We start from the raw sequence: 20,296 nt of genomic DNA, 5'->3' as shown, positions 1-20,296 counted from the left end.
GTATCCCTCTCCCTCCCTCTCCCTAGCCCTTTAACTGCACAGATCCCTCCCCGTGACGTTTCTCCTTATAGCAAACATTGATTTGTGCGGAGATAAAACCCTAATCAGTAAAAAAAAAAAAAAAAAAGGAAAAAGAGGGAAGACGTTCTAGCTACGCTGCACAGCGCCTCTTCGCTTTTCTCTTTAAATCTCTTTTATTTGTGTATATTGGTCTGTTCCCTTGTCCTTCTGCAGCAGCTGTGGATAAATCCGGCCATCTCTTACTGGATACTGAAGGTGTCACTTCATTCCTTTATTTATTTTTTTTAATTTCTCTCCGTTCTCTCTGTCCCTGGCATTGGATGCATGTCTCTCTCCCTCTGCCTCCCAGGAATTCACATCCAGGCGGCTGCCTTTGATGGGTCCATGAGCAGGTCTGGCTGGGACGCTGCTGAGCCCCTGCACGCCTCCTCCCTGGTCTCTCTCGGCGCACTGCTCTGCCCAGGACCACAGGGTGTGTATTGGTTAATGAGTTACACCAGACCTCTGCTGCATCTGGCCTGTGTGATATGTGTGTGTGGTGTGTGGTGTGTTTGGAAGAGATGAAAGAAGCAGGAAATATGAGGTAAGGCTGGAAAACATTTTAAAAACACGTTTTTGTTTGTGCTAAGAAATTCTGACACGTTCATCTTGCGGAGTCTGAGGTGTGGGATTGTGTATATACTTTGGGGTGGGGGATTGAAGAGGTGTGTCTACATGTTCTGCTCTTCATGTGAAATTCTAGATAAGCGAGTAGTGTCATTTTTTTGTCTGCTTTACTTGGAAATGTAATTCTAGACCGTCTCCCCCCTCCTTCTTACCCCTCTCTATCACTCTCCATCACTCGTGTGTGTGTGTGTGTGTGTGTGTATCTGTGCAAACCAGGGCACCTCTGCAGGGAGCTTTCAATCGGTTTTGCACGTGAGTTTGGCCTGTGTGTGTGTGTGTGTGTGTGTGTGTGTGCATCACGTATATCGTGTCAATGAATGTTACAACGTGTTCTGTATATACAAAATACACAAACGTTGCTCTCTTTCTGTTTCCAGGCTCCTGCGAGAGTTAGCGATGTCCCTTCTGCACAGGATTACCTGCCACCACCTTGCCTCTCCCTCAGCAGCCGTGGCCAGATCCAGCCCTCAAACGAGCCTGGCGCGCTGTTAACACACGCCCACTTGCCCACAAGTGCCCCCACAGTGCGGAGGCAGCTTCGCAAGACGAAGGCGAGTTTTATAAAAAGCCTCAGAGGTCGGGGGAGCACCGCCACCTTCCCTAGCTTCAGCCGTGGGTGGCATCGAGCAGGGATGCTATCTGAAATAAGGGCTGAACGTTTTACCAAGTGCAGCCGTGGCTGAGGCAAGGAAGGGCCTTGAACGATCCATGTGAGGACTCCAGGAGAAGAAGGCGGGAAGCGTGGCCCAAAGGGGGGGCATGTGTGGGCTGTGATTCCTGCCGCCTCTCCTCCCAGCTTCCCAAAAGGAAGGGAGATGAGCTTGGGAAGTTCAGAAACCTGGAATAGCTAAGAAGGGGGGCGCCCCCCCCGAAAACAGGGGAGAGGGGGAGGCCAAGGACACTGGGACAAGAGAGAAGACGGCGAAGCAAGACCGGCCCATGCATGTCCAACGGGGGCAGGTTTGAATTTGATGATGGTGGTTGTTACATTGGCGACTGGGACAGTGGCAGAGCTCATGGCTACGGGATTTGCACAGGGCCCGGGAGCCAGGGCGAGTACTGCGGACTCTGGTGCCACGGGTTCGAGTCACTGGGCGTCTACACCTGGCCGAGCGGCAACACCTACCAGGGCTACTGGGCCCAGGGGAAGCGCCATGGACTGGGAGTGGAGAGGAAAGGCAAGTGGACCTACCGCGGGGAATGGAGCCATGGACTGAAGGGGCGTTACGGCATGCGGGAAAGCGTCTCGGGGGCAAAATATGAGGGGATATGGACTGATGGGCTGCAAGATGGATATGGGACAGAAACGTACTCCGATGGAGGTAAAGTTTCCCATCTAGCTTTCCTGTGTTCCTAAGTCAACAGTATGTGCTCATGTTATGTTTTTATCTAAGGCTTTCTTATTGGTGCTGTTATTAATTGCTTATAGGGGTCTATTTACTAAGGCTTTTTTCCCATTCTGGGCCTATTGGAAAAGAGCTTAGTAAATCGGATCCATAGTTCATATCCATGTAGCAAGAAATCTAACACAAGACACACAGGTGTGGTAGTTACAGGATCTTCCTCCTGATCACTCGGAAACCCCTGCTGGGGCTACAGCGTTATGAGCTGTCGTTCGCATCCACCATCGTTTGTAACCACGTCTTGTCCATTTTTTTAAAATCCTTTTCCCCCCCCACGGACCAGGAAGGGAGGTGGCTCTCTCCAGAGCACCATGCGTTATGCAAGCTTGAGTCTGGTCACTAGGAGTCGCCGTTGTGTGATGGCTGAGACCTCCTTCCATCCAAGGGGCTGTGAAAACGGCCTCTGCAGTAAGCCCCAGCCCCAGCCGGCCCAGGAAGCAGAAGCTGGGAGCGGGATGTCCTGCCCCTGAGCCAGCCTTTACCTAAATACTCTCCGTTTACTTTGTCTGTGCATCCATCTCATCCATTAATTCATTGGTATCCATGTATTTGTCTATCTGCTTTTGGTCCATTTATCTCTCCATCCATGCATCTACCATCTGTCCAAGTATAGGATCCATTCCTGAATCCCTAAATGTATCCTTCTAGCCTATATGTTCAGTGATAGCAATCTGTCTATCCTGCTATCCATGTATTCATCCATCTGTTTTCTTTGTTCATCTGTAAACGCCATCTATCAATCCCTTTATCCAAGTATCCAACCATCTGCCTTCTATTTATCCATAAGTAGAGATCATCCCATCATCAGCACAATCTCTTTCAAAGCATAAGCCTTATCCATTGCCATACCTGCGCATCCCTCTCCATCTCTCCATGCTGTCCATGTATCTCATCCATCTCTGCATCCCATTCCATCCCTCTGCACTATCTCCCTCCATCCGTCTACACTGTCCATCCATCCCCAGCCCTCCATGGAAGGCAAGTGAGGGATTCCAACCCGAGTCTCCTGCTTCCGAACTCGTTATTGTAACTACTGGCGCACTCTGTCTCTTAATTGTAATAGTTTTCATTTTACTTTGGCTGAGAGCGGATCACAACACTACTGCCTTGCCCCACTGGTTCCTCAGTGAGTCGACTCCTCCTTTATAGGTTTTAACATGAAACCAAATGATATTGCTTGATGGCATCACAGCACTAAGACTATTGTCGTTTGTCTTTTAGGCACATTCCAAGGCCAGTGGCAGGCCGGGAAGCGTCATGGCTATGGCGTGCGTCAGAGTGTCCCCTATAAGCAAGCGGCCCTAATTCGCTCACCACGGCGGGCCTCCCTGAGCTCCCAGCGCAGCGACCTAGCTAACGAGACGGCAGATCCAGAGCCGCTGTCGGGGAGCCCTGCCTCCGGCTCTCGGGGCGGCTTTGTCCTGAAAGTACAGACCGGCTCGGAGGGCACCGGGGCGAAGAGGAAGAAGAAGGGGTTCTTCCGCCGCTCCCTGGTGCTGAGCGGTCTGAGGCTGCGGCGGGCGGAGTCCAAGGCCTCGCTGGCGAGCCACCACAGTAAGCGCAGCTCGCTGAAGAGCGAGGCCGGCGTCAGCTCCCTGGGCTCCTCTGCTGCGGCCAGCGAGGCCAGTTTCGCCGAGACGGAGAGCGACCTGCCCTGCGGTGGAGGCCGGGAGGCCCCCATCGAGGACTCGGCCACCGAGGTCTACGCCGGGGAGTGGAAGAATGACCGTCGCAGCGGCTACGGGGTGAGCCGGCGCTCCAACGGGCTGCGCTACGAGGGAGAGTGGCTGAGCAACAAGAGGCACGGCTACGGGCGCACCACGTTCCCCGACGGCACCAAGGAGGAAGGGAAGTACAAGCTGAATTCGCTGGTGAGCGGCAAGGTGAAGAACCTCATCCCGCTGCGGAGAAGCAAGATCAAAGAGAAGGTGGACCGAGCGGTGGAGGCCGCCCAAAGGGCAGAAGGCACAGCCAGGCAGAAACAGGAAATGGCAGCCTCTAGGTAAGGAGGGAGATGGGGGTGGGGGCTGATGGGGCACTAGACGCAGGGGGCTCTGGCAGCCTGTGTGTGTGATAACAGTGCAGCTCATGTAGTATCTTTGTGGCATGTGTAATACTCTGCACAGTCTGTGCAGTATCCTCGCACAAGTTTCAAAGCAATTCACACAGGTAAAAAAGCGTTTCATCCTCGTTAATCAACTGGCCAAACACTACTACCCGCTGTGCGATTAAGTGAGCCCCTTGTTCTGCGCGTGAAGCTTCCCGGGGCGCGTGTTATGTCTGAGGAGGTGAAGCAACGCACAAAGACCATCTTTTCAAGTCTTCACCCTTACTCCCATAAAACAGGTGCCAAGGGTCACATGGACTTTACAGCGGAGATGAGATTCACTGTCCAGCTCTCGCCATACTTCTACTGTCTGTTCATCTCCATCGTTCTACATGTTCTCTCTCTCCATTCCTCCACACTCTCCACCCCTCCGCACTCTCTCTTCAGCCTTCTGTTCATCCCTCTCTGTCTCTCTCCACTGTCCAGCTTTCTTCATCCTTCTGGCCATCTCTCTCCACCCTCCGCACTGTTAAGCTGTCTCCATCTCTCTCCATTGTTCATCTCTTCATACTTCCATCCTTCTCGCTCCATCCCTCTGCACTCTCTCTTCAGCCTTCTGCCCATCCTTTTCCATCTCTTTCCACCTTCCAGCTCTCCTCATTCTTCTGTCCATCCCTCCATCCATCCAGCTCTATCCCTCTGCACTGTCCAGCTCTCTCCATCTCTCCATTGTCAATCTCTCTTCATCCATCTCTCCAGACTGTTCATCCAACTCCATCCCTCTGCATTCTTTTCATTCATTCATCCATCCATCCTTTTCCATCCCTCCTCACTGTTCATTCATTTCCATCCCTCCTCACTGCATCTCTTCATCCTTCTGTCCATCCCTCAGCACTATCTCTTTTCATGCTTCATCCATCCCTTTCCATCCCTCCACACTGTCCATCCCTCTCATAAGAACATAACATAAGACTCGCCATACTGGCTCAGACCAAGGGTCCATCAAGCCCGGTCTCCTGTTTCCAACAGTGGCCAATCCAAGTCACAAGTACCTGGCAGGATCCCAAGGGGTTGAGAGATTCCAAGCTGCTTATCCCAAGAATAAGCAGTGGATTTCTGCAACTCCACTTTAATAATGGTTAATGGCCTTTTCCTCCAGGAGCTTTCCCAAACCGTTCTTAAATGCAGCTACACTAACAGCTTTCACCACATCCTCTGGCAATGAATTCCAGAGCTTACTTATGCATTGAGTAACAAAATATCTTCTCTCTTCATCCTTCCGTCCATCCCATTCCATTTCTCCACACTGACCCTTTCCCTCCATCCTTCTGGAGGACTGGTGCAAAAGCCCTTGGGGTAAAAAAGTATGAGTGGTCTTTGTCCCAGTGCAGACAGTTTGAGAACCTCACCCAGTATCTGAAAACCATGTATAATATTCTTATTCTTTGTATAATAATATCTGCTAACCGTGCGCGATATCCTTGTGGTGTGTGTGATATCTGCACAATCTTATGATATCCTCAGCATGTAAAATATCTATGCAGTCTCTGTGATATTCATGTGCTGTATATTATATCTGGGTAGTATCCTCGTGTTGTGTGTGTAATATCTAAAGCTTGTGTGATATTCTCACTCTCCGAATAATATCCGTGCAGGCCGCCCAATATCCTAGTGTTGTTTGTAATATCTGCACAGTGTGGGTGATATCCTGACACTGTTTGTAATACCCTGTGAAGTTTCTTGTGTGTTTTTGACCCCCGCCAGGCACTGGCTGTGCTCATCGATTAACGTCTTGCTAGGAATATGACAACATTATCAGACAGCTGACATTTCTGTGCAATGCTTGTGATGGCTACTGGAAGAGCATAGCTGCTCTTGGTGTTCTCTCTGTGCAGTTTACATGTGTATAAAACAAAATATTAAAAAAACAAAAAGCAAAAGAAGAGAAAATGTGATATATATATATAAACAGGTATTGAGCAGGGATCACTTCTCCGCCAGGAGTTTTATCAGAAGGATCAGCTAAAGGAGGTGTGGCATGTCCCTCGTCAATGCTGTTCCCCATTTCCTGATGTTACAGCCCGCTGTCCGGCGCTGAGGCATGCGCTGCACCCCCAAGCAGAGAGCGTGACTCACCCGCTGGCACAGCACACTCCTGGCAGGGGCACTGGTGTGAGCTCAGTGTCTCGGGGTGGGGGGGGGGGGTGGACGGTGCCAGCAGTGTGATGTCATCACAGGAAGGGCTGCCAGCAGCAGGGAAAATGGGATGGATTGAGCTGGAAAGGAAGGGAGGCTGCTTCTGCCATGGTTAGCCTCCAACCCTATGTCAGTGGTGTCACCCATCCCCAAATTCTGCCAAACACAGATCATGGTATATTTATACTCTCTGGTGCCTGGACAGATTCCATTACCTTTCCATATCCTTCTCTCTTACTTCCTGTATCTCTCTCCCCCTGTATCTCTCATATTCCCTGTATTTCTCTCTCTTATTCCCTATATTTCTTGCCACCTGTATCTCTCTCTTACCCCCTGTATCTCTCTCTTACCCCCTGTATCTCTCTCCCCGTATCTCTCTCTTACTCCCTGTAGCTTTCTCCCCTGTATCTCTCATATTCCCTGTACTTCTCTCTCTTATTCACTATATTTCTTACCCCCTGTATCTCTCTCCCCATATCTCTCTCTTACTCCCTGTATCTCACTTCCTGTATCTCTCCCCCCGTATCTTTCTTAATCCCTCTCTCTCTCTTACCCCCTCTATTTCTCTCTTACCCCCTGTATCTCTCTCCCCGTATCGCTCTCTTACTCCCCGTATCTCTCTTACTTCCTGTATCTCTCCCCCCGTATCTTTCTTAATCCCTAACTCTCTTACCCCCTGTATCTCTCTCCCTGTATCTCTCTCTTAGCCCCTGTAGCTTTCTCCCCTGTATCTCTCATATTCCCTGTATTTCTTTCTCTTGTTCCCTATATCTCTTGCCGCCTGTATCTCTTATTCCCTGTATCTCTAACTCCCTGTAGCTTTCTCCCCCGTATCTCTTAGTCCCCATATCTCTCTTGCTTCTTGTATATCCCTTACTTCCTGTATCTCTCCCCCCTGTATCTTTCTTAATCCCTCTCTCTTACACCCTCTATCTTTCTTTCTTACTCCCCATATCTCTCTCTCACTGTATCTCTCTCCCCCTGTATCTCTTACTCCCTGTATCTTTCTTAATTACTCCCCCTATATCTTCCTCTCTCACGCCCTGTATCTCTCTCCCCTGTATCTTTCTCCCCTGTATCTCTCATATTCCCTGTATTTCTCTCTCTTATTCCCTATATTTCTTGCCGCCTGTATCTCTCTCTTACCCCCTGTATCTCTCTTACTCACTGTATCTCTCTCCCCCTGTATCTCTCTCCCCCTGTATCTCTTACTCCCTGTATCTTTCTTAATTACTCCCCCTGTATCTCCCTCTCTCACGCCCTGTATCTCTCTCACGCCCTGTATCTTTCTTAATTACTCCCCCTGTATCTTCCTCTCTCACGCCCTGTGTCTCTCTCACGCCCTGTATCTTTCTCCCCTGTATCTCTCTCTTATTCCCTATATATCTTTCCCCCTGTATCTCTCTCACTCCCTGTATCTCTCTCCCCCTCTCCCTCTGTCTCTTTCTTTCTTCTATTCCTTATATCCCTGTCCCCCTCTACCTCTCTGCCTCTCCTTTTCACTCTTCTGCTCTCTGTATATTCTAATACAGATTAGGATAAGTTTTCAGTAAGGTACCTAACAGCAAACATGGCTGCCTTCTTTCTGTTCCTCAGAAACCCAGACTTTTCTCAAACACAAAGGTGCCCGCATGCGTTCTCTTTGAATATCGGGGGCATGCGTGCGCCCTCCTGTCCTTTTTTTTTTTTTTTTTTAAATGAGGGCGCATATTGAGCGAGTCAGCAGCATCCCTGCAACATGCAAACTTTTTTGTGAAAACTTAAGAGTGCGCTCATAGTTTCCGACCCCACCCCCAAAAGCCCACGTCCCTCCTCCCTCCCCCTCTGGAAACGCAGCCGAACTTGAGGTGCCTAAATGTCCCCTTACCTGGATATGACTCGGGGGGAGGGGGGAGAAGAGGGCAATGCAGCCTGTTAAGTTATTAAGTGCAGGTATGGGGTGAGAGAGAGTGACTGCTGGCTCCCGCTCTCTTTATGTTTTCTCACGTGTCAAACGTCTCCTTCTCTGTCTTTTTATTTTTTTTTTAGATTTTTGCTCTCTATCTTCATCGTGCCCCCACCCCCTGTACACACCCGTCTGAGGAGTCGTGAGAGAGGGGGGATCGTGTGGGTAGTAGTGGTGGTGGTGATGGGTGGGGGGGGGGGAGTGGAAGGTACCACCTGGCAGGAGGGAAAGGCTGGCAGAGGATGGCTGATCTCCTAGGCAACCGGCCCCAGGGATATGATTGGCTATTGGCTGCCATGGAAACAGGTCTCTGCTCCCGCGCCTCGGGGCTACAGCTACAGATGGGCAAGGGGGGGAATGTTCATGCAAAGCACATACGTGTGTGTGTGTGTGTACGTCTTTATGTACATACAGGTATACACATACGTATGTGTGCATGCTACGTTCTCACTTTATTTACATTTCTGTATAGGAGGAATGTTTCGGTGGTGCATATATATATATCTATATATAATATATCTATATATACATGTTTGTGTGTCTTTTTATGCACATTCAAGCACGTTTTTGTATGTGGCTGCCACTTTCTACCTTTATATAGAGAGAGGAGAAAGGTTTCTTCTCAAGGCCCAGGAGCAAAGGCAAGTAGGTTTTCTCCTCGTAGCCTGAGTGGAGGAAGAAAACCTTCCTACTCACTCATGGGCCATAAGGAGTAAGCTTGCTCCTGTCTATCATGGGGCACGAGGAGAAAGTCCTTCTCTTGTCTCTCACAGGCCACAAGAAAGAACCTTCCTCCATTCTTTCACAGACCACGAGGAGACAACCTTCCTCTCCTCACTCATGAGCCATTAAGAGAAAATCTCCTTCACATCACGGACCACGAGGAGTAAACTTCTTCCTGTCTCTCATGGGCCACGAGGAGAAAGCCTGTCTCTTGTCACAGGCCACAAGAAGTAACTTTCCTCCCCTCTTTCATGGATCATGAGGTGTAACCTTCCTCCTCTCTCTCACGGGCCACGAGGTGTAACCTTCCTCCTCTCTCTCACGGCCACAAGGTGTAACCTTCCTCCTCTCTCTCTCAGGCCATGAAGTGTAACCTTCCTCCTCTCTCTCACGGGCCATGAGGTGTAACCTTCCTCCTCCCTCTCACGGGCCATGAGGTGTTACCTTCCTCCTCTCTTTTATGGGCCATGAGGTGTAACCTCTCTCTCAGGGGCCATGAAGTGAAACATTCCTTCTCTCTCTCTCATGGGCCATGAGGTGAAACCTTCCTTCTCTCTCTCTCATGGGCCATGAGGTGAAACCTTCCTTCTCTCTCTCTCATGGGCCATGAGGTGAAACCTTCCTTCTCTCTCTCTCATGGGCCATGAGGTGAAACCTTCCTTCTCTCTCTCTCATGGGCCATGAGGTGAAACCTTCCTTCTCTCTCTCTCATGGGCCATGAGGTGAAACCTTCCTTCTCTCTCTCTCATGGGCCATGAGGTGAAACCTTCCTTCTCTCTCTCATGGGCCATGAGGTGAAACCTTCCTTCTCTCTCTCTCATGGGCCATGAGGTGAAACCTTCCTTCTCTCTCTCTCATGGGCCATGAGGTGAAACCTTCCTTCTCTCTCTCTCATGGGCCATGAGGTGTAACCTTCCTCCCCTCTCTCACGGGCCATAAGGTGTAACCTTCGAGGTGTAACCTTCCTCCTCTCTCTCATGGGCCATGAGGTGTAACCTTCCTCCGCTCTCTCCCAGGCCACGAGGTGTCACCTTCCTCCCCTCTTTCACGGGCCTCGAGGTTTAACCTTCCTCCTCTCTCTCATGGGCCATGAGGTGTAACCTTCCTCCTCTCTCTCACGGGCCATGAGGTGTAACCTTCCTCCTCTCTCTAAAGGGCCATGAGGTGTAACCTTCCTCCTCTCTCTAACGGGCCATGAGGTGTAACCTTCCTCCGCTCTCTCCCAGGCCACGAGGTGTCACCTTCCTCCCCTCTTTCACGGGCCTCGAGGTTTAACCTTCCTCCTCTCTCTCACGGGTCACGTGGTGTAACCTTCCTCCTCTCTCTCCCGGGTCACGTGGTGTAACCTTCCTCCTCTCTCTCCCAGGCCACGAGGTGTCACCTTCCTCCTCTCTCTCACGGGTCACGTGGTGTCATCTTCCTCCTCTCTCTCCCAGGCCATGAGGTGTAACCTTCCTCCTCTCCTCTTTCATGGATCATTAGGTGTAACCTTCCTCCCCTCTCTCACAGGCCACGAGGAGAGACCTTTCTCCCTCAGTCTTGAGTAGTAAGAAGAATGATTGGTGTTTATCCTGCATTGTAGGACCGCTGATGCTCGGTTGAAGACAGAGGCGGCGTTGCTGGCCGCAGAAAAAGCTACAGAGGCCTTTCGCATGGCAAAGATCATAGCCCAGGACCTGGAACCAATCATGGATGAACCAGGTGAGAGATAGTGACTGCTGAACTGGGTATGAGAGCCAGGCCAGAGACCTCCAGTGAGAGAGAGACCCTCCCGTACCCTCATTCCCTCGCCACGAAGAGAATGTGGGGGTCAAAAGAGAACTGTGACAATACCAAAGCTGCTGAATGTGCCCCAGATGTGTCAAGGTGGCAACAGCTGCAGAGATGGGAGATACAGGAGCAGCTGTAGGAGGAGAGTAGGGGTAGGGAGGGGAAGAGCAGGGAGGAATAACCAGAGATACAGGGATTACTGAGGAGAGAGAGGAGTAAGGAGAGAAAACAGGGGCCATAACCAGAGATACAGGAACGGTGAGGGGGAAAGCCGGGGGCAGGAAGGGAAGAGCCAGGGAATAATCAGATGTACAGGAACTGCTGAGGAGCGAGAGATGACCAGGAGGGGCAAACAAACAGATAATGGGAGGTAAAGACAGAGCTTGCTTTTTCCAGACACCTTTGGAAAGTGTTGATCTCGTCCCCACTTTCCGCTTTCTTGTCATCTCGTTCGCGTGTTTCTTTCCGGCGCCTGCAGGCTGCTGGCGGGTAATCTCCAAAACCTTTTCCCCCTCCCGGATCCCTTCTCCCGAGTGGCTGGAATCCTCCCCTCCCCCCCCCCCCCCCCCCCCCCACGTCCGTTGCTCGGCCCCTTTTTCCAGGGATAGGGGGGGGACGGGGGACACACAGGGGTGGCAGAGGTTCGGTGTTTGCAACTTCCCTTATTGAAATGACTTCCCAGCTTCGGAGAAGAACGAAGCGGAAGCACTGGGGGGGGGGGGGTCCATTATGACACCGCGTGCGGGCCGCTCGCATCCTTCCACCTCGCCGAGCGGCTCCCTTAACCCTTAATGATAATAATAATTCCTCCTTCCCCCACCCTCCCGTCTCTTTCAGGCCTCCTCCCCCTGCAGGACTGTGAGGACACTGACCCCGAGGCCCTGGAAGCGGCCTCCTCGGCGGGCTGCGACAGCCCCGGCGTCTACGAGAATGGCGTCACCCCCTCGGACGTCACGCCGGACCCCAGCTTCCCCGGCACCCCGCTGCCGCAGCGGGGGGCCACCCCGGGGCCCGCAGCTGCTGGGGCCCCGCGGAGAACGGCGGCTGCGGGGGCCTGGCCGAGGATCAGACGGCTTGCCCGGACTTCTCCGACCCGGAGGAGTGGCTCCCGCCAAAGGAGCGGGGCGGCCCCTTCCCGTCCACGGTTAGGCACCTGAACGGACTGGTGTACGGCTGCTGCCCAGGCCCCCGGGCCGTGGCCCCCAGGCCGGGCCAGGCCTGTTACCAGCACTTTGAGGAAGGACTGTGGGAACAGGACGAGGAGAGCCTCAACTACGAGCTGGAGGTGCGCCCAGCCGGCCTGGGGGGCAAAAGAGCAATGCCAGCGGAAGGGGAGCCCCCGCTGCCGTGCCAGGACAGCGTCAGGAGCGCCTGGGGCCCACAGGAGGAGGAGGAGGAGGAAGGTGGGCACGTAACCTTCTTCAGCTGCCAGAAGGATGGACAGTGGGCACCCAGCGGCATCACAGGACAGCAGCCAGCGCCACCGGCCACTCCAGCACGCCTGGAGGTCACAGGCTTGCAGCCAGAGTCGCTGGAGCTCTGGACTGATGAGCAAGTCCGACTCCCACTGGGCGTCTGCCAAGGAGCACCGGGAATACAGGGCTGGGGGGCTGCTGAGGCAGCCCCCCCCAAATCCAGTATGCAATGGGTAAGATAAATGATGCTGACAGCACCGAGGGGGGAGTCAGTTAGGAAGGCCCCCGCACTGTCTGTATCGCTGCTTCACTCCCTCTCTCTCTCTCTCATGCTTTCCCTTGTCTCCGTACGTCCGTGGCATCGGTGCCTCTCGCTTGCTCTCTCTTGCCTGCTCTGCCTCTCCTTGCCGCCCTGTCGTACCCGCCCGTACGGCTTTAGCTGCATCCACGAAAAGGAGTCGTGGAGGTGAGAACCAGGTCACCAAAATATCATCAGGACAGGAGAAAGGAGACGGAGACGGAGGGGGAATGGATGCGCACATGGAGACGCGGGGAGAAACGGGCATGGAGAGGCGAAGAGAGACAGGGAGGGTAGAGCTTGGGAAGCGAGCAATGGGATTGGTTGAGTCTGTTCTGGCCTCCTAGCAACAGCATCCTCTTGGGGTCCGTCCCCCTCCCCCTTCCCTCCCTGCAGCATCACTGCAGCAGACCCATGGTCTCGTGTCTGTCTGCGGCAGAGGATGCTGGGAAACAGCAGAGCCAATCCCACACTGGGACCGTAGCAGGAGTAGACAGCCGGCCATAAATAAACCAGAGAAGCCTATAAATTAATAACGAGACCGGAAGAGAGAGCGTGAGGGGCAGGGAGGGAGAAAGAGAGAGGGGGCAGGGAGAGGCAAACAGAGACAGTGAAAAGCAGGGAGAAAACGTGAGGGAGAAAGAGAGCGTGAGAGGTAAGCGGAGAAAATGGGGTGGGAGAGACTGTGAGAGGTGGAGAAAACTTACCACGGAGCAGAGAGAGCAGGCACAGAGCAGAGAGGTGAAAAGAAAAAGACAATGTGAGAGACATATGACGAGAAAAGCAAGAGCAGCAGTAGGAGTAAACTCTTGCCATGGCTGCCAGAAGCCCAGGAGAGAGTCTCAGGGACCAGTTATGTTCTGCAGTGTCTCGCTGCCTTTCTTGTGTGTGATGGAAGAGCTTCAGCAGCTTCTGAGAAAGGGGTGACCGTGAGGCCCATCCCTTCAGAACATCTGTCCCCATATCCACCACCTCAAGTCTCACAGAGAATTAGTGGCAGCGGTGGGATTGGAAGCTGACTCGGCAGCTGCCACAGTGAGCTGGTGGTAGCGATGGGATCAGAAGCTGTGTCTGCAGGTGTCACAGTGAGCTGGTGACAGGAGTGGGATTGGAACCTGGGTCTGCAGTATTTGCATGGAGTTGGTTGGTAGTAGAGTTGGGACTGGAAGGAGTGACAGGAAACACTTATAATGTCTGCTAACTCTAGTGTTTCGGTGTTTTTTTCTTTCTCCCGCAGGAGGCCAGTCCGCTGGTGGTGGCTCTGGTGTTTCTTATTGATATTTCCCTGGCATACCTGTTCTCCCACTTTCTGACTTAACGTGAGGAAGACCTGCCCCTCCTATGTATCCAGTTTCTAATTATTCTCTTCTGTCTCTCTCCCCCTCTCTCTGTTTCTTACTCTTTTTCTTTCTGTATTCCCCTCTGTCTCTATTTCTCCAGATCGTTTACATGAGAAGGGCTCTTTTAACAGGAGATTGAATCTCCAGAATGTGAAATAAATAAAACAGAAAAATATTCTCCCCACTTTGTCACACTTTTCCCATGAGATTTTGTGTTAGGTGACTAGGCGCAGTGTGGAGAATAGCACTGCCTCCCAGGTACCAGCAGGCGGTATCTCGCCAATCCATGCATGATTATGGGTTGCAGGAGATGTTAAATGACTTCTGTAGAAGTTTAAACTTAGCCTTGGCATGTGGTAAGCAGTCTGTAGGTGAGGACTGGGTCTGAGCATGACATAAACAGTCTGTAGAGGAGGGCAGGATCTGAACATATGGTAAGCAGTCTGTAGGAGAGAGCACGGCATGAGCGTGCGGTAAGCAGTCTGATGGAGAGAGCCGGGACTGAGCGTGCGGTAAGCAGTCTGTAGGTGAGAGCAAGGCATGAGCATGCGGTAAGCAGTCTATAGGTGAGAGCCGGGCATGACTGTGCGGTAAGCAGTCTGTAGGAGAGAGCACGGCATGAGCGTGCGGTAAGCAGTCTGCTGGAGGGTATGAGCATGTGGTAAGCAGTCTGTAAGGGAGAGCAGGGCATGAGCGTGCAGTAAGTCTACAGGAGAGAGCAGGGCATGAGCGTGCGGTAAGCAGTAAGTAGGGGAGAGCAGGGCATGAGCTTATGGTAAGCAGTCTGTAGGAGAGAGCAGGGCATGTGTGTGCAGTAAGCAGTCTGTAGGAGAGAGCAGGGCATGTGTGTGTGGTAAGCAGTCTGTAGGTGAGAGCCGGGTCTGAGCGTGCGGTAAGCAGTCTGTAGGAGAGAGCAGGGCATGAGCTTACGGTAAGCAGTCTGCAGGAGAGAGCAGGGCATGAGTGTGCGGTAAGCAGTCTGCAGGAGAGATCAGGTCATGAGCATGCGGTAAGCAGTCTGCAGGAGAGAGCAGGGCTTGAGCTTATAGTAAGCAGTCTGTAGGAGAGAGCTGGGTCTGAGCGTGCGGTAAGCAGTCTGTAGGAGAGAGCAGGGCATTAGTGTGCGGTAAGCAGTCTGTAGGAGAGAGCAGGGCATTAGTGTGCGGTAAGCAGTCTGTAGGAGAGAGCAGGGCATGAGCTTATGGTAAGCAGTCTGTAGGAGAGAGCAGGGCATGAGCATGTGGTAAGCAGTCTGCAGGAGAGAGCAGGGCATGAGCTTATGGTAAGCAGTCTGTAGGAGAGAGCCAAGTCTGAGCGTGCGGTAAGCAGTCTGTAGGAGAGAGCAGGGCATGAGCGTGCGGTAAGCAGTCTGCAGGAGAGAGCAGGGCATGAGTGTGCGGTAAGCAGTCTGCAGGAGAGATCAGGGCATGAGCGTGCGGTAAGCAGTCTGTAGGAGAGATCAGGGCATAAACTTATGGTAAGCAGTCTGTAGGAGAGATCAGGGCACGAGCGTGCGGTAAGCAGTCTGTAGGAGAGAACAGGGCATAAGCTTATGGTAAGCAGTCTGCAGGAGAGATCAGGGCACGAGCGTGCGGTAAGCAGTCTGCAGGAGAGAGCAGGGCATGAGTGTGCGGTAAGCAGTCTGTAGGAGAGAACAGGGCATAAGCTTATGGTAAGCAGTCTGCAGGAGAGATCAGGGCACGAGCGTGCGGTAAGCAGTCTGCAGGAGAGAGCAGGGCATGAGTGTGTGGTAAGCAGTCTGTAGGAGAGAACAGGGCATAAGCTTATGGTAAGCAGTCTGCAGGAGAGATCAGGGCACGAGCGTGCGGTAAGCAGTCTGCAGGAGGGCATGAGCGTGCGGTAAGCAGTCTGCAGGAGAGAGAGCAGGGCATGAGCGTGCGGTAAGCAGTCTGCAGGAGGGCATGAGCATGTGGTAAGCAGTCTGCAGGAGAGATCAGGGCATGAGCGTGTGGTAAGCAGTCTGCAGGAGAGATCAGGGCATGAGCTTATGGTAAGCAGTCTGCAGGAGAGATCAGGGCATGAGCATGTGGTAAGCAGTCTGCAGGAGAGTGCAGGGCATGAGCGTGCGGTAAGCAGTCTGTAGGAGAAATCAGGGCATGAGCTTATGGTAAGCAGTCTGCAGGAGAGATCAGGGCACGAGCGTGCGGTAAGCAGTCTGCAGGAGAGATCAGGGCACGAGCGTGCGGTAAGCAGTCTGCAGGAGAGAGCAGGGCACGAGCGTGCGGTAAGCAGTCTGCAGGAGAGATCAGGGCACGAGCGTGCGGTAAGCAGTCTGCAGGAGAGATCAGGGCACGAGCGTGCGGTAAGCAGTCTGCAGGAGAGATCAGGGCACGAGCGTGCGGTAAGCAGTCTGTAGGAGAGATCAGGGCATGAGCGTGCGGTAAGCAGTCTGCAGGAGAGATCAGGGCATGAGCGTGCGGTGAGCAGTCTGCAGGAGAGATCAGGGCATGAGCGTGCGGTAAGCAGTCTGCAGGAGAGATCAGGGCACGAGCGTGCGGTGAGCAGTCTGCAGGAGAGATCAGGGCATGAGCGTGCGGTAAGCAGTCTGCAGGAGAGATCAGGGCATGAGCGTGCGGTAAGCAGTCTGCAGGAGGGTGTGGTGTTTCAGCATGTGGATTGTGGTTTGCATTTGTATGTGTAGGTAGTCATTTCCTTCCCCTCCCCCCCCCCCCCCCCCCCCCAGTCTTTGCTTTTTGCATTCCTTAGCATGCATTTGACCTCCCTCCCTGTGGGGTGACAGCAGTCGATCTTTGCCACCTGCTTGTACCTGCAGCATAGTGGAGGCAGTTTCAGGGGCCTGTGAGGAAAGCCCCAGCTAGAAATCACTCTGCTCTCCTCTTTCCCCACCCCACCTTTTCCTGAATAACCGAGAGGCTGAGGTCCTCTCCCTCCTCTCCCTCTGCTGTGTGACAGCCCCAGACTTCAGGAGCCTGAAAAACCTCCTGGGCCTCCACACGCGCAGGCTCTTCCCAGTCAGTGACCCGAAGAGCAAAATCCAAGAATCCAAACTCCTGCTCCCGTCTCTTCCACACTTTCGCCGTCCTGCACTTCCTCCTCTCTCTCTCTCTCTCTCTCTCTCTCTTCACTTCTTTCCCTTTCCAGTTTTATTTAATAGAAATTTTTTTTTTTTTTTTATGGCTAAAGGGAGCCATGTCAGACCGAAAGGAGGGAGAAAAGCAGGACGGAGATGTAAAACTTTCCTCACGCTCACCCTCTCCCGCCCGAGGAAGCCGCGAAGGAAAGCGGGGACGAAGCGCATGAGCGGAGGGACCCGACGGTCACGTCCTTCCTTCCCCTGCTCCTCCTCCTCCTGAACCAAACCCAGCTGCCTTCGAAAAAAAAAAAAAAAAGAATAAGCATAAAAGAACCTGCAAAAAAAAAGAAAACACAGATTTAAAGAAAAAAAAACAACAGCCAAAGGAAAAGGGAAAAAAAAGAACCGAATAGCCCCTCCACTCCCCCACACCCCCTCCACTCCCCCTCTGCCTTGCTTTCTCCTTCCCAGGACGCTGGGATGGACTGCAGCGCGCGGGTGGCAGCGGCCGCACCGGAAAACCATGAGTTGGGGGGACGGGGGGGACGGGACACATGGACGCTGCATGACTTTAACTGCTCCCCCCCCCCCCTCACCCTCCACAGCCCCCCATCTGCTGCAGGGAAGCCAAGGGACGGGGGCGTGAAGGCCTCGTCGTGTCATTTAGATTCCACAGCTGCATGGACATATCCCTGTTTCTCAGCCCGGGCCTGCAGCCGCGCCTGACCCCACCAGTTGGTTTCTCAGGATCTGCACCATGATCGTGCACGGGACAGATCTGCGTGCGCCTGGAGAGTATGGAAATCTATTTCGTGCGTATTCAGCGTGGCAATCCTGAAAACCCGGCTGGGCAGGTGTGGCTGCGGGAGAGGGCTGGGAACACTGGAGTGCGAGCGTGTGTTTGTGGATATAGATATATGTAGGGCCGGCGGAAGCACTAGGCCTGGGCACGACCGGGCGGGGACGGGCACAAGGCAGAAGGGTGCCCCTTGCACCGGCCCTGCATATATAAACACGTACATGCTCAGGCAGGCTTGCTCCTGACGAGCTAATTAACGTGCGATTATGGAAGCACGAGTCCCCTTCGCCAGAGGGGGTGGTAAGTTCGCTGATAGGGTGGCCAGGTAGATCCAGGCCAGGCCAGTCCCGGTTTATTCGCCCTTTGCGTGCAAGGCTTCCCAGGTCTGTCCTGGGACTTTTCAGGAGAGAAGTTGTTTCCATAGGCCCCGCGTTGCTCAGGAAGTGCACATTGCTCTCCTGCATCTTCCTTGTGGATATCCTGCTGACTGGCTCCCAGGTGCTCAGGGGGACAGGTCTGGGCAGTCCCTGTAGTGGGGGAAGGGGGGAGGCAGAAGCTGGGCCTGGCTCAGCCTGTTCCTGACGGGGGAGGGGGGAAATTGGATTTATTAAGGGTAAGATCTGCAGAGGTGCGCAGCTGTGGACACGGAAGAGGAGGCCGGATTCTGGGCTGATGTGGAGAAGTGTACAGAGCTGCTGCTGCCGGGCTACAAACCAAAAGGAACAGCCTGAGCCTTTTTTTTGTTTTTTTGTTTTACCCTATTGCATGCTGGGACTTGTAGGCCTCCATAAGTTAAGGCAGTGAGTCAGGCTTTGGGATAGTGTCAGGCACCTGGGATTCAGATGCCTCACTGCCGGGCTGCACCCAACCTTCTTCGACGGAAAATAATCTCCCAGTAAAACCTAATACTGGCGCTGGTGGAGCTGCGGTGCATCCTGCTGGCTGCCTCGTGCCTTGCAGCTCCAAACCTATATCCCCCCCCCCCACCCCCCTCACTTTCTTTTCCCAAATATCCGAATACCCTGTCCCCCAGCCTCCACTGAGCAAGGATAACTGTCAGATTTGAAACGAAATAAATACAAATAAAATATTCTTGCTGAACGGGCTTTAATCAGCAGCTTTCAGACTGTCGTGTCCTAACGTGTGCCCATCGCTGCGGAGCATAAAAAGGTGCTGGGAGAGAGAGAAATGGAAGCAAAGAGGGAGAAAAAAAAAAAAAAAAGCAGAGGCTGGGAAGCGAAGCAGAGGCAGGGATGGGAAGGGAGGGAGGCTGGTGGGATGCGCGAGTTCTGAGTCTCTTCCCCCCCCCCCCGCCTGCTGAGGTGGTCTCTGGTGCTGTAGCTGCCAAACCTGTGGCCCCATCCCACTCCTTCCCCCTGCATCGTGTGCATGACCTGGAGCCCCCTCTTAGCTGTAACAGAAGGGGGGGTTCACTTTATACTCACGTCCATTTCTGGAATGTCTCCGTGTAACGTTTTGCAAATCTTTCTAATCCGTATAAAAGTTCTTTTTCTATTTCCGATTCTCCTTCTCCTTATATTTTTTATTAAGTATTGTTTCGTTTTGGGAGGATCTGACTCTGTGACTTGTAAAAAATAAAAAAAAAAATTATATATATATATAAATGTTCATCTTTTTTTTTTTTTTTTTGGCTGGTGAAGGTTGGACTTTGTTGTGATGTGCAGGTTGAGAGCATCTCTGTCAGACAAAACTCATAAAATAAGTATAGGAAACATAACGGGAGATGTGAAGGCACGAGAAAGCTGAGAGTGTTACTTGGAAGAGATAGGCATGATAATCCCCGGCTCTGTCACTGACTCTCTGTGTGTGACCTCAGGAGAGTCACTTTATCTCCCTGTGCCTCAGCTCTAATCCCCGACTCTGTCACTGACTCTCTGTGTGACCCTGGGGGAGTCACTTTATCTCCCTGTGCCTCAGCTCTAATCCCCGACTCTGTCACTGACTCTCTGTGTGTGACCTCAGGGGAGTCACTTTATCTCCCTGTGCCTCAGCTCGAATCCCCGGCTCTGTCACTGACTCTCTGTGTGTGACCCCGGGGGAGTCCCTTTATCTCTCTGTGCCTCAGCTCTAATCCCCGGCTCTGTCACTGACTCTCTGTGTGTGACCTCAGTGGAGTCACTTTATCTCCCTTTGCCTCAGCTCTAATCCCCAGCTCTATCACTAACTTTCTGTGTGTGACCTCAGGGGAGTCACTTTATCTCCCTGTGCCTCAGCTCTAATCCTGGCTCTGTCACTGACTCTCTGTGTGTGACCCTGGGGAGTCACTTTATCTCCCTGTGCCTCAGCTCGAATCCCCGGCTCTGTCACTGACTCTCTGTGTGTGACCCCGGGGGAGTCCCTTTATCTCTCTGTGCCTCAGCTCTAATCCCCGGCTCTGTCACTGACTCTCTGTGTGTGACCTCAGTGGAGTCACTTTATCTCCCTTTGCCTCAGCTCTAATCCCCAGCTCTATCACTGACTCTCTGTGTGTGACCTCAGGGGAGTCACTTTATCTCCCTGTGCCTCAGCTCTAATCCTGGCTCTGTCACTGACTCTCTGTGTGTGACCCCGGGGGAGTCCCTTTATCTCTCTGTGCCTCAGCTCTAATCCCCGGCTCT

At 52.8% G+C, this 20,296-nt stretch overlaps 1 protein-coding gene across 1 annotated transcript; it reads left to right on the top strand.

Annotated features, from left to right (window-relative positions):
* Positions 1 to 417: 417 nt before the first annotated feature.
* On the top strand, positions 418 to 16,534 carry LOC115082684 (junctophilin-4-like). The gene is made up of 7 exons (XM_029586877.1): positions 418 to 493; positions 1,065 to 2,009; positions 3,312 to 4,092; positions 10,584 to 10,702; positions 11,609 to 11,756; positions 11,789 to 12,419; positions 13,722 to 16,534. Exons 2-7 carry the CDS (start codon positions 1,631 to 1,633, stop codon positions 13,800 to 13,802), a joined length of 2,139 nt encoding a protein of 712 aa, XP_029442737.1. The 5' UTR covers positions 418 to 493; positions 1,065 to 1,630; the 3' UTR covers positions 13,803 to 16,534.
* Positions 16,535 to 20,296: the final 3,762 nt, after the last annotated feature.

This window comes from Rhinatrema bivittatum, unplaced genomic scaffold (assembly GCF_901001135.1).
Source record: "Rhinatrema bivittatum unplaced genomic scaffold, aRhiBiv1.1, whole genome shotgun sequence".
NCBI lineage: Eukaryota > Metazoa > Chordata > Amphibia > Gymnophiona > Rhinatrematidae > Rhinatrema > Rhinatrema bivittatum.
This window is presented reverse-complemented; position numbering and strand designations above follow the sequence as displayed.

Excerpts from the sequence above, each read along its gene's own strand:
- LOC115082684 (XM_029586877.1), top strand. The coding sequence starts at position 1,631 with ATGTCCAACGGGGGCAGGTTTGAATTTGATGATGGTGGTTGTTACATT. Across the intron at positions 10,703-11,608 it reads ACCAATCATGGATGAACCAG|GCCTCCTCCCCCTGCAGGAC; the intron begins GTGAGAGATAGT and ends CGTCTCTTTCAG. Across the intron at positions 12,420-13,721 it reads CCAAATCCAGTATGCAATGG|GAGGCCAGTCCGCTGGTGGT; the intron begins GTAAGATAAATG and ends TTTCTCCCGCAG.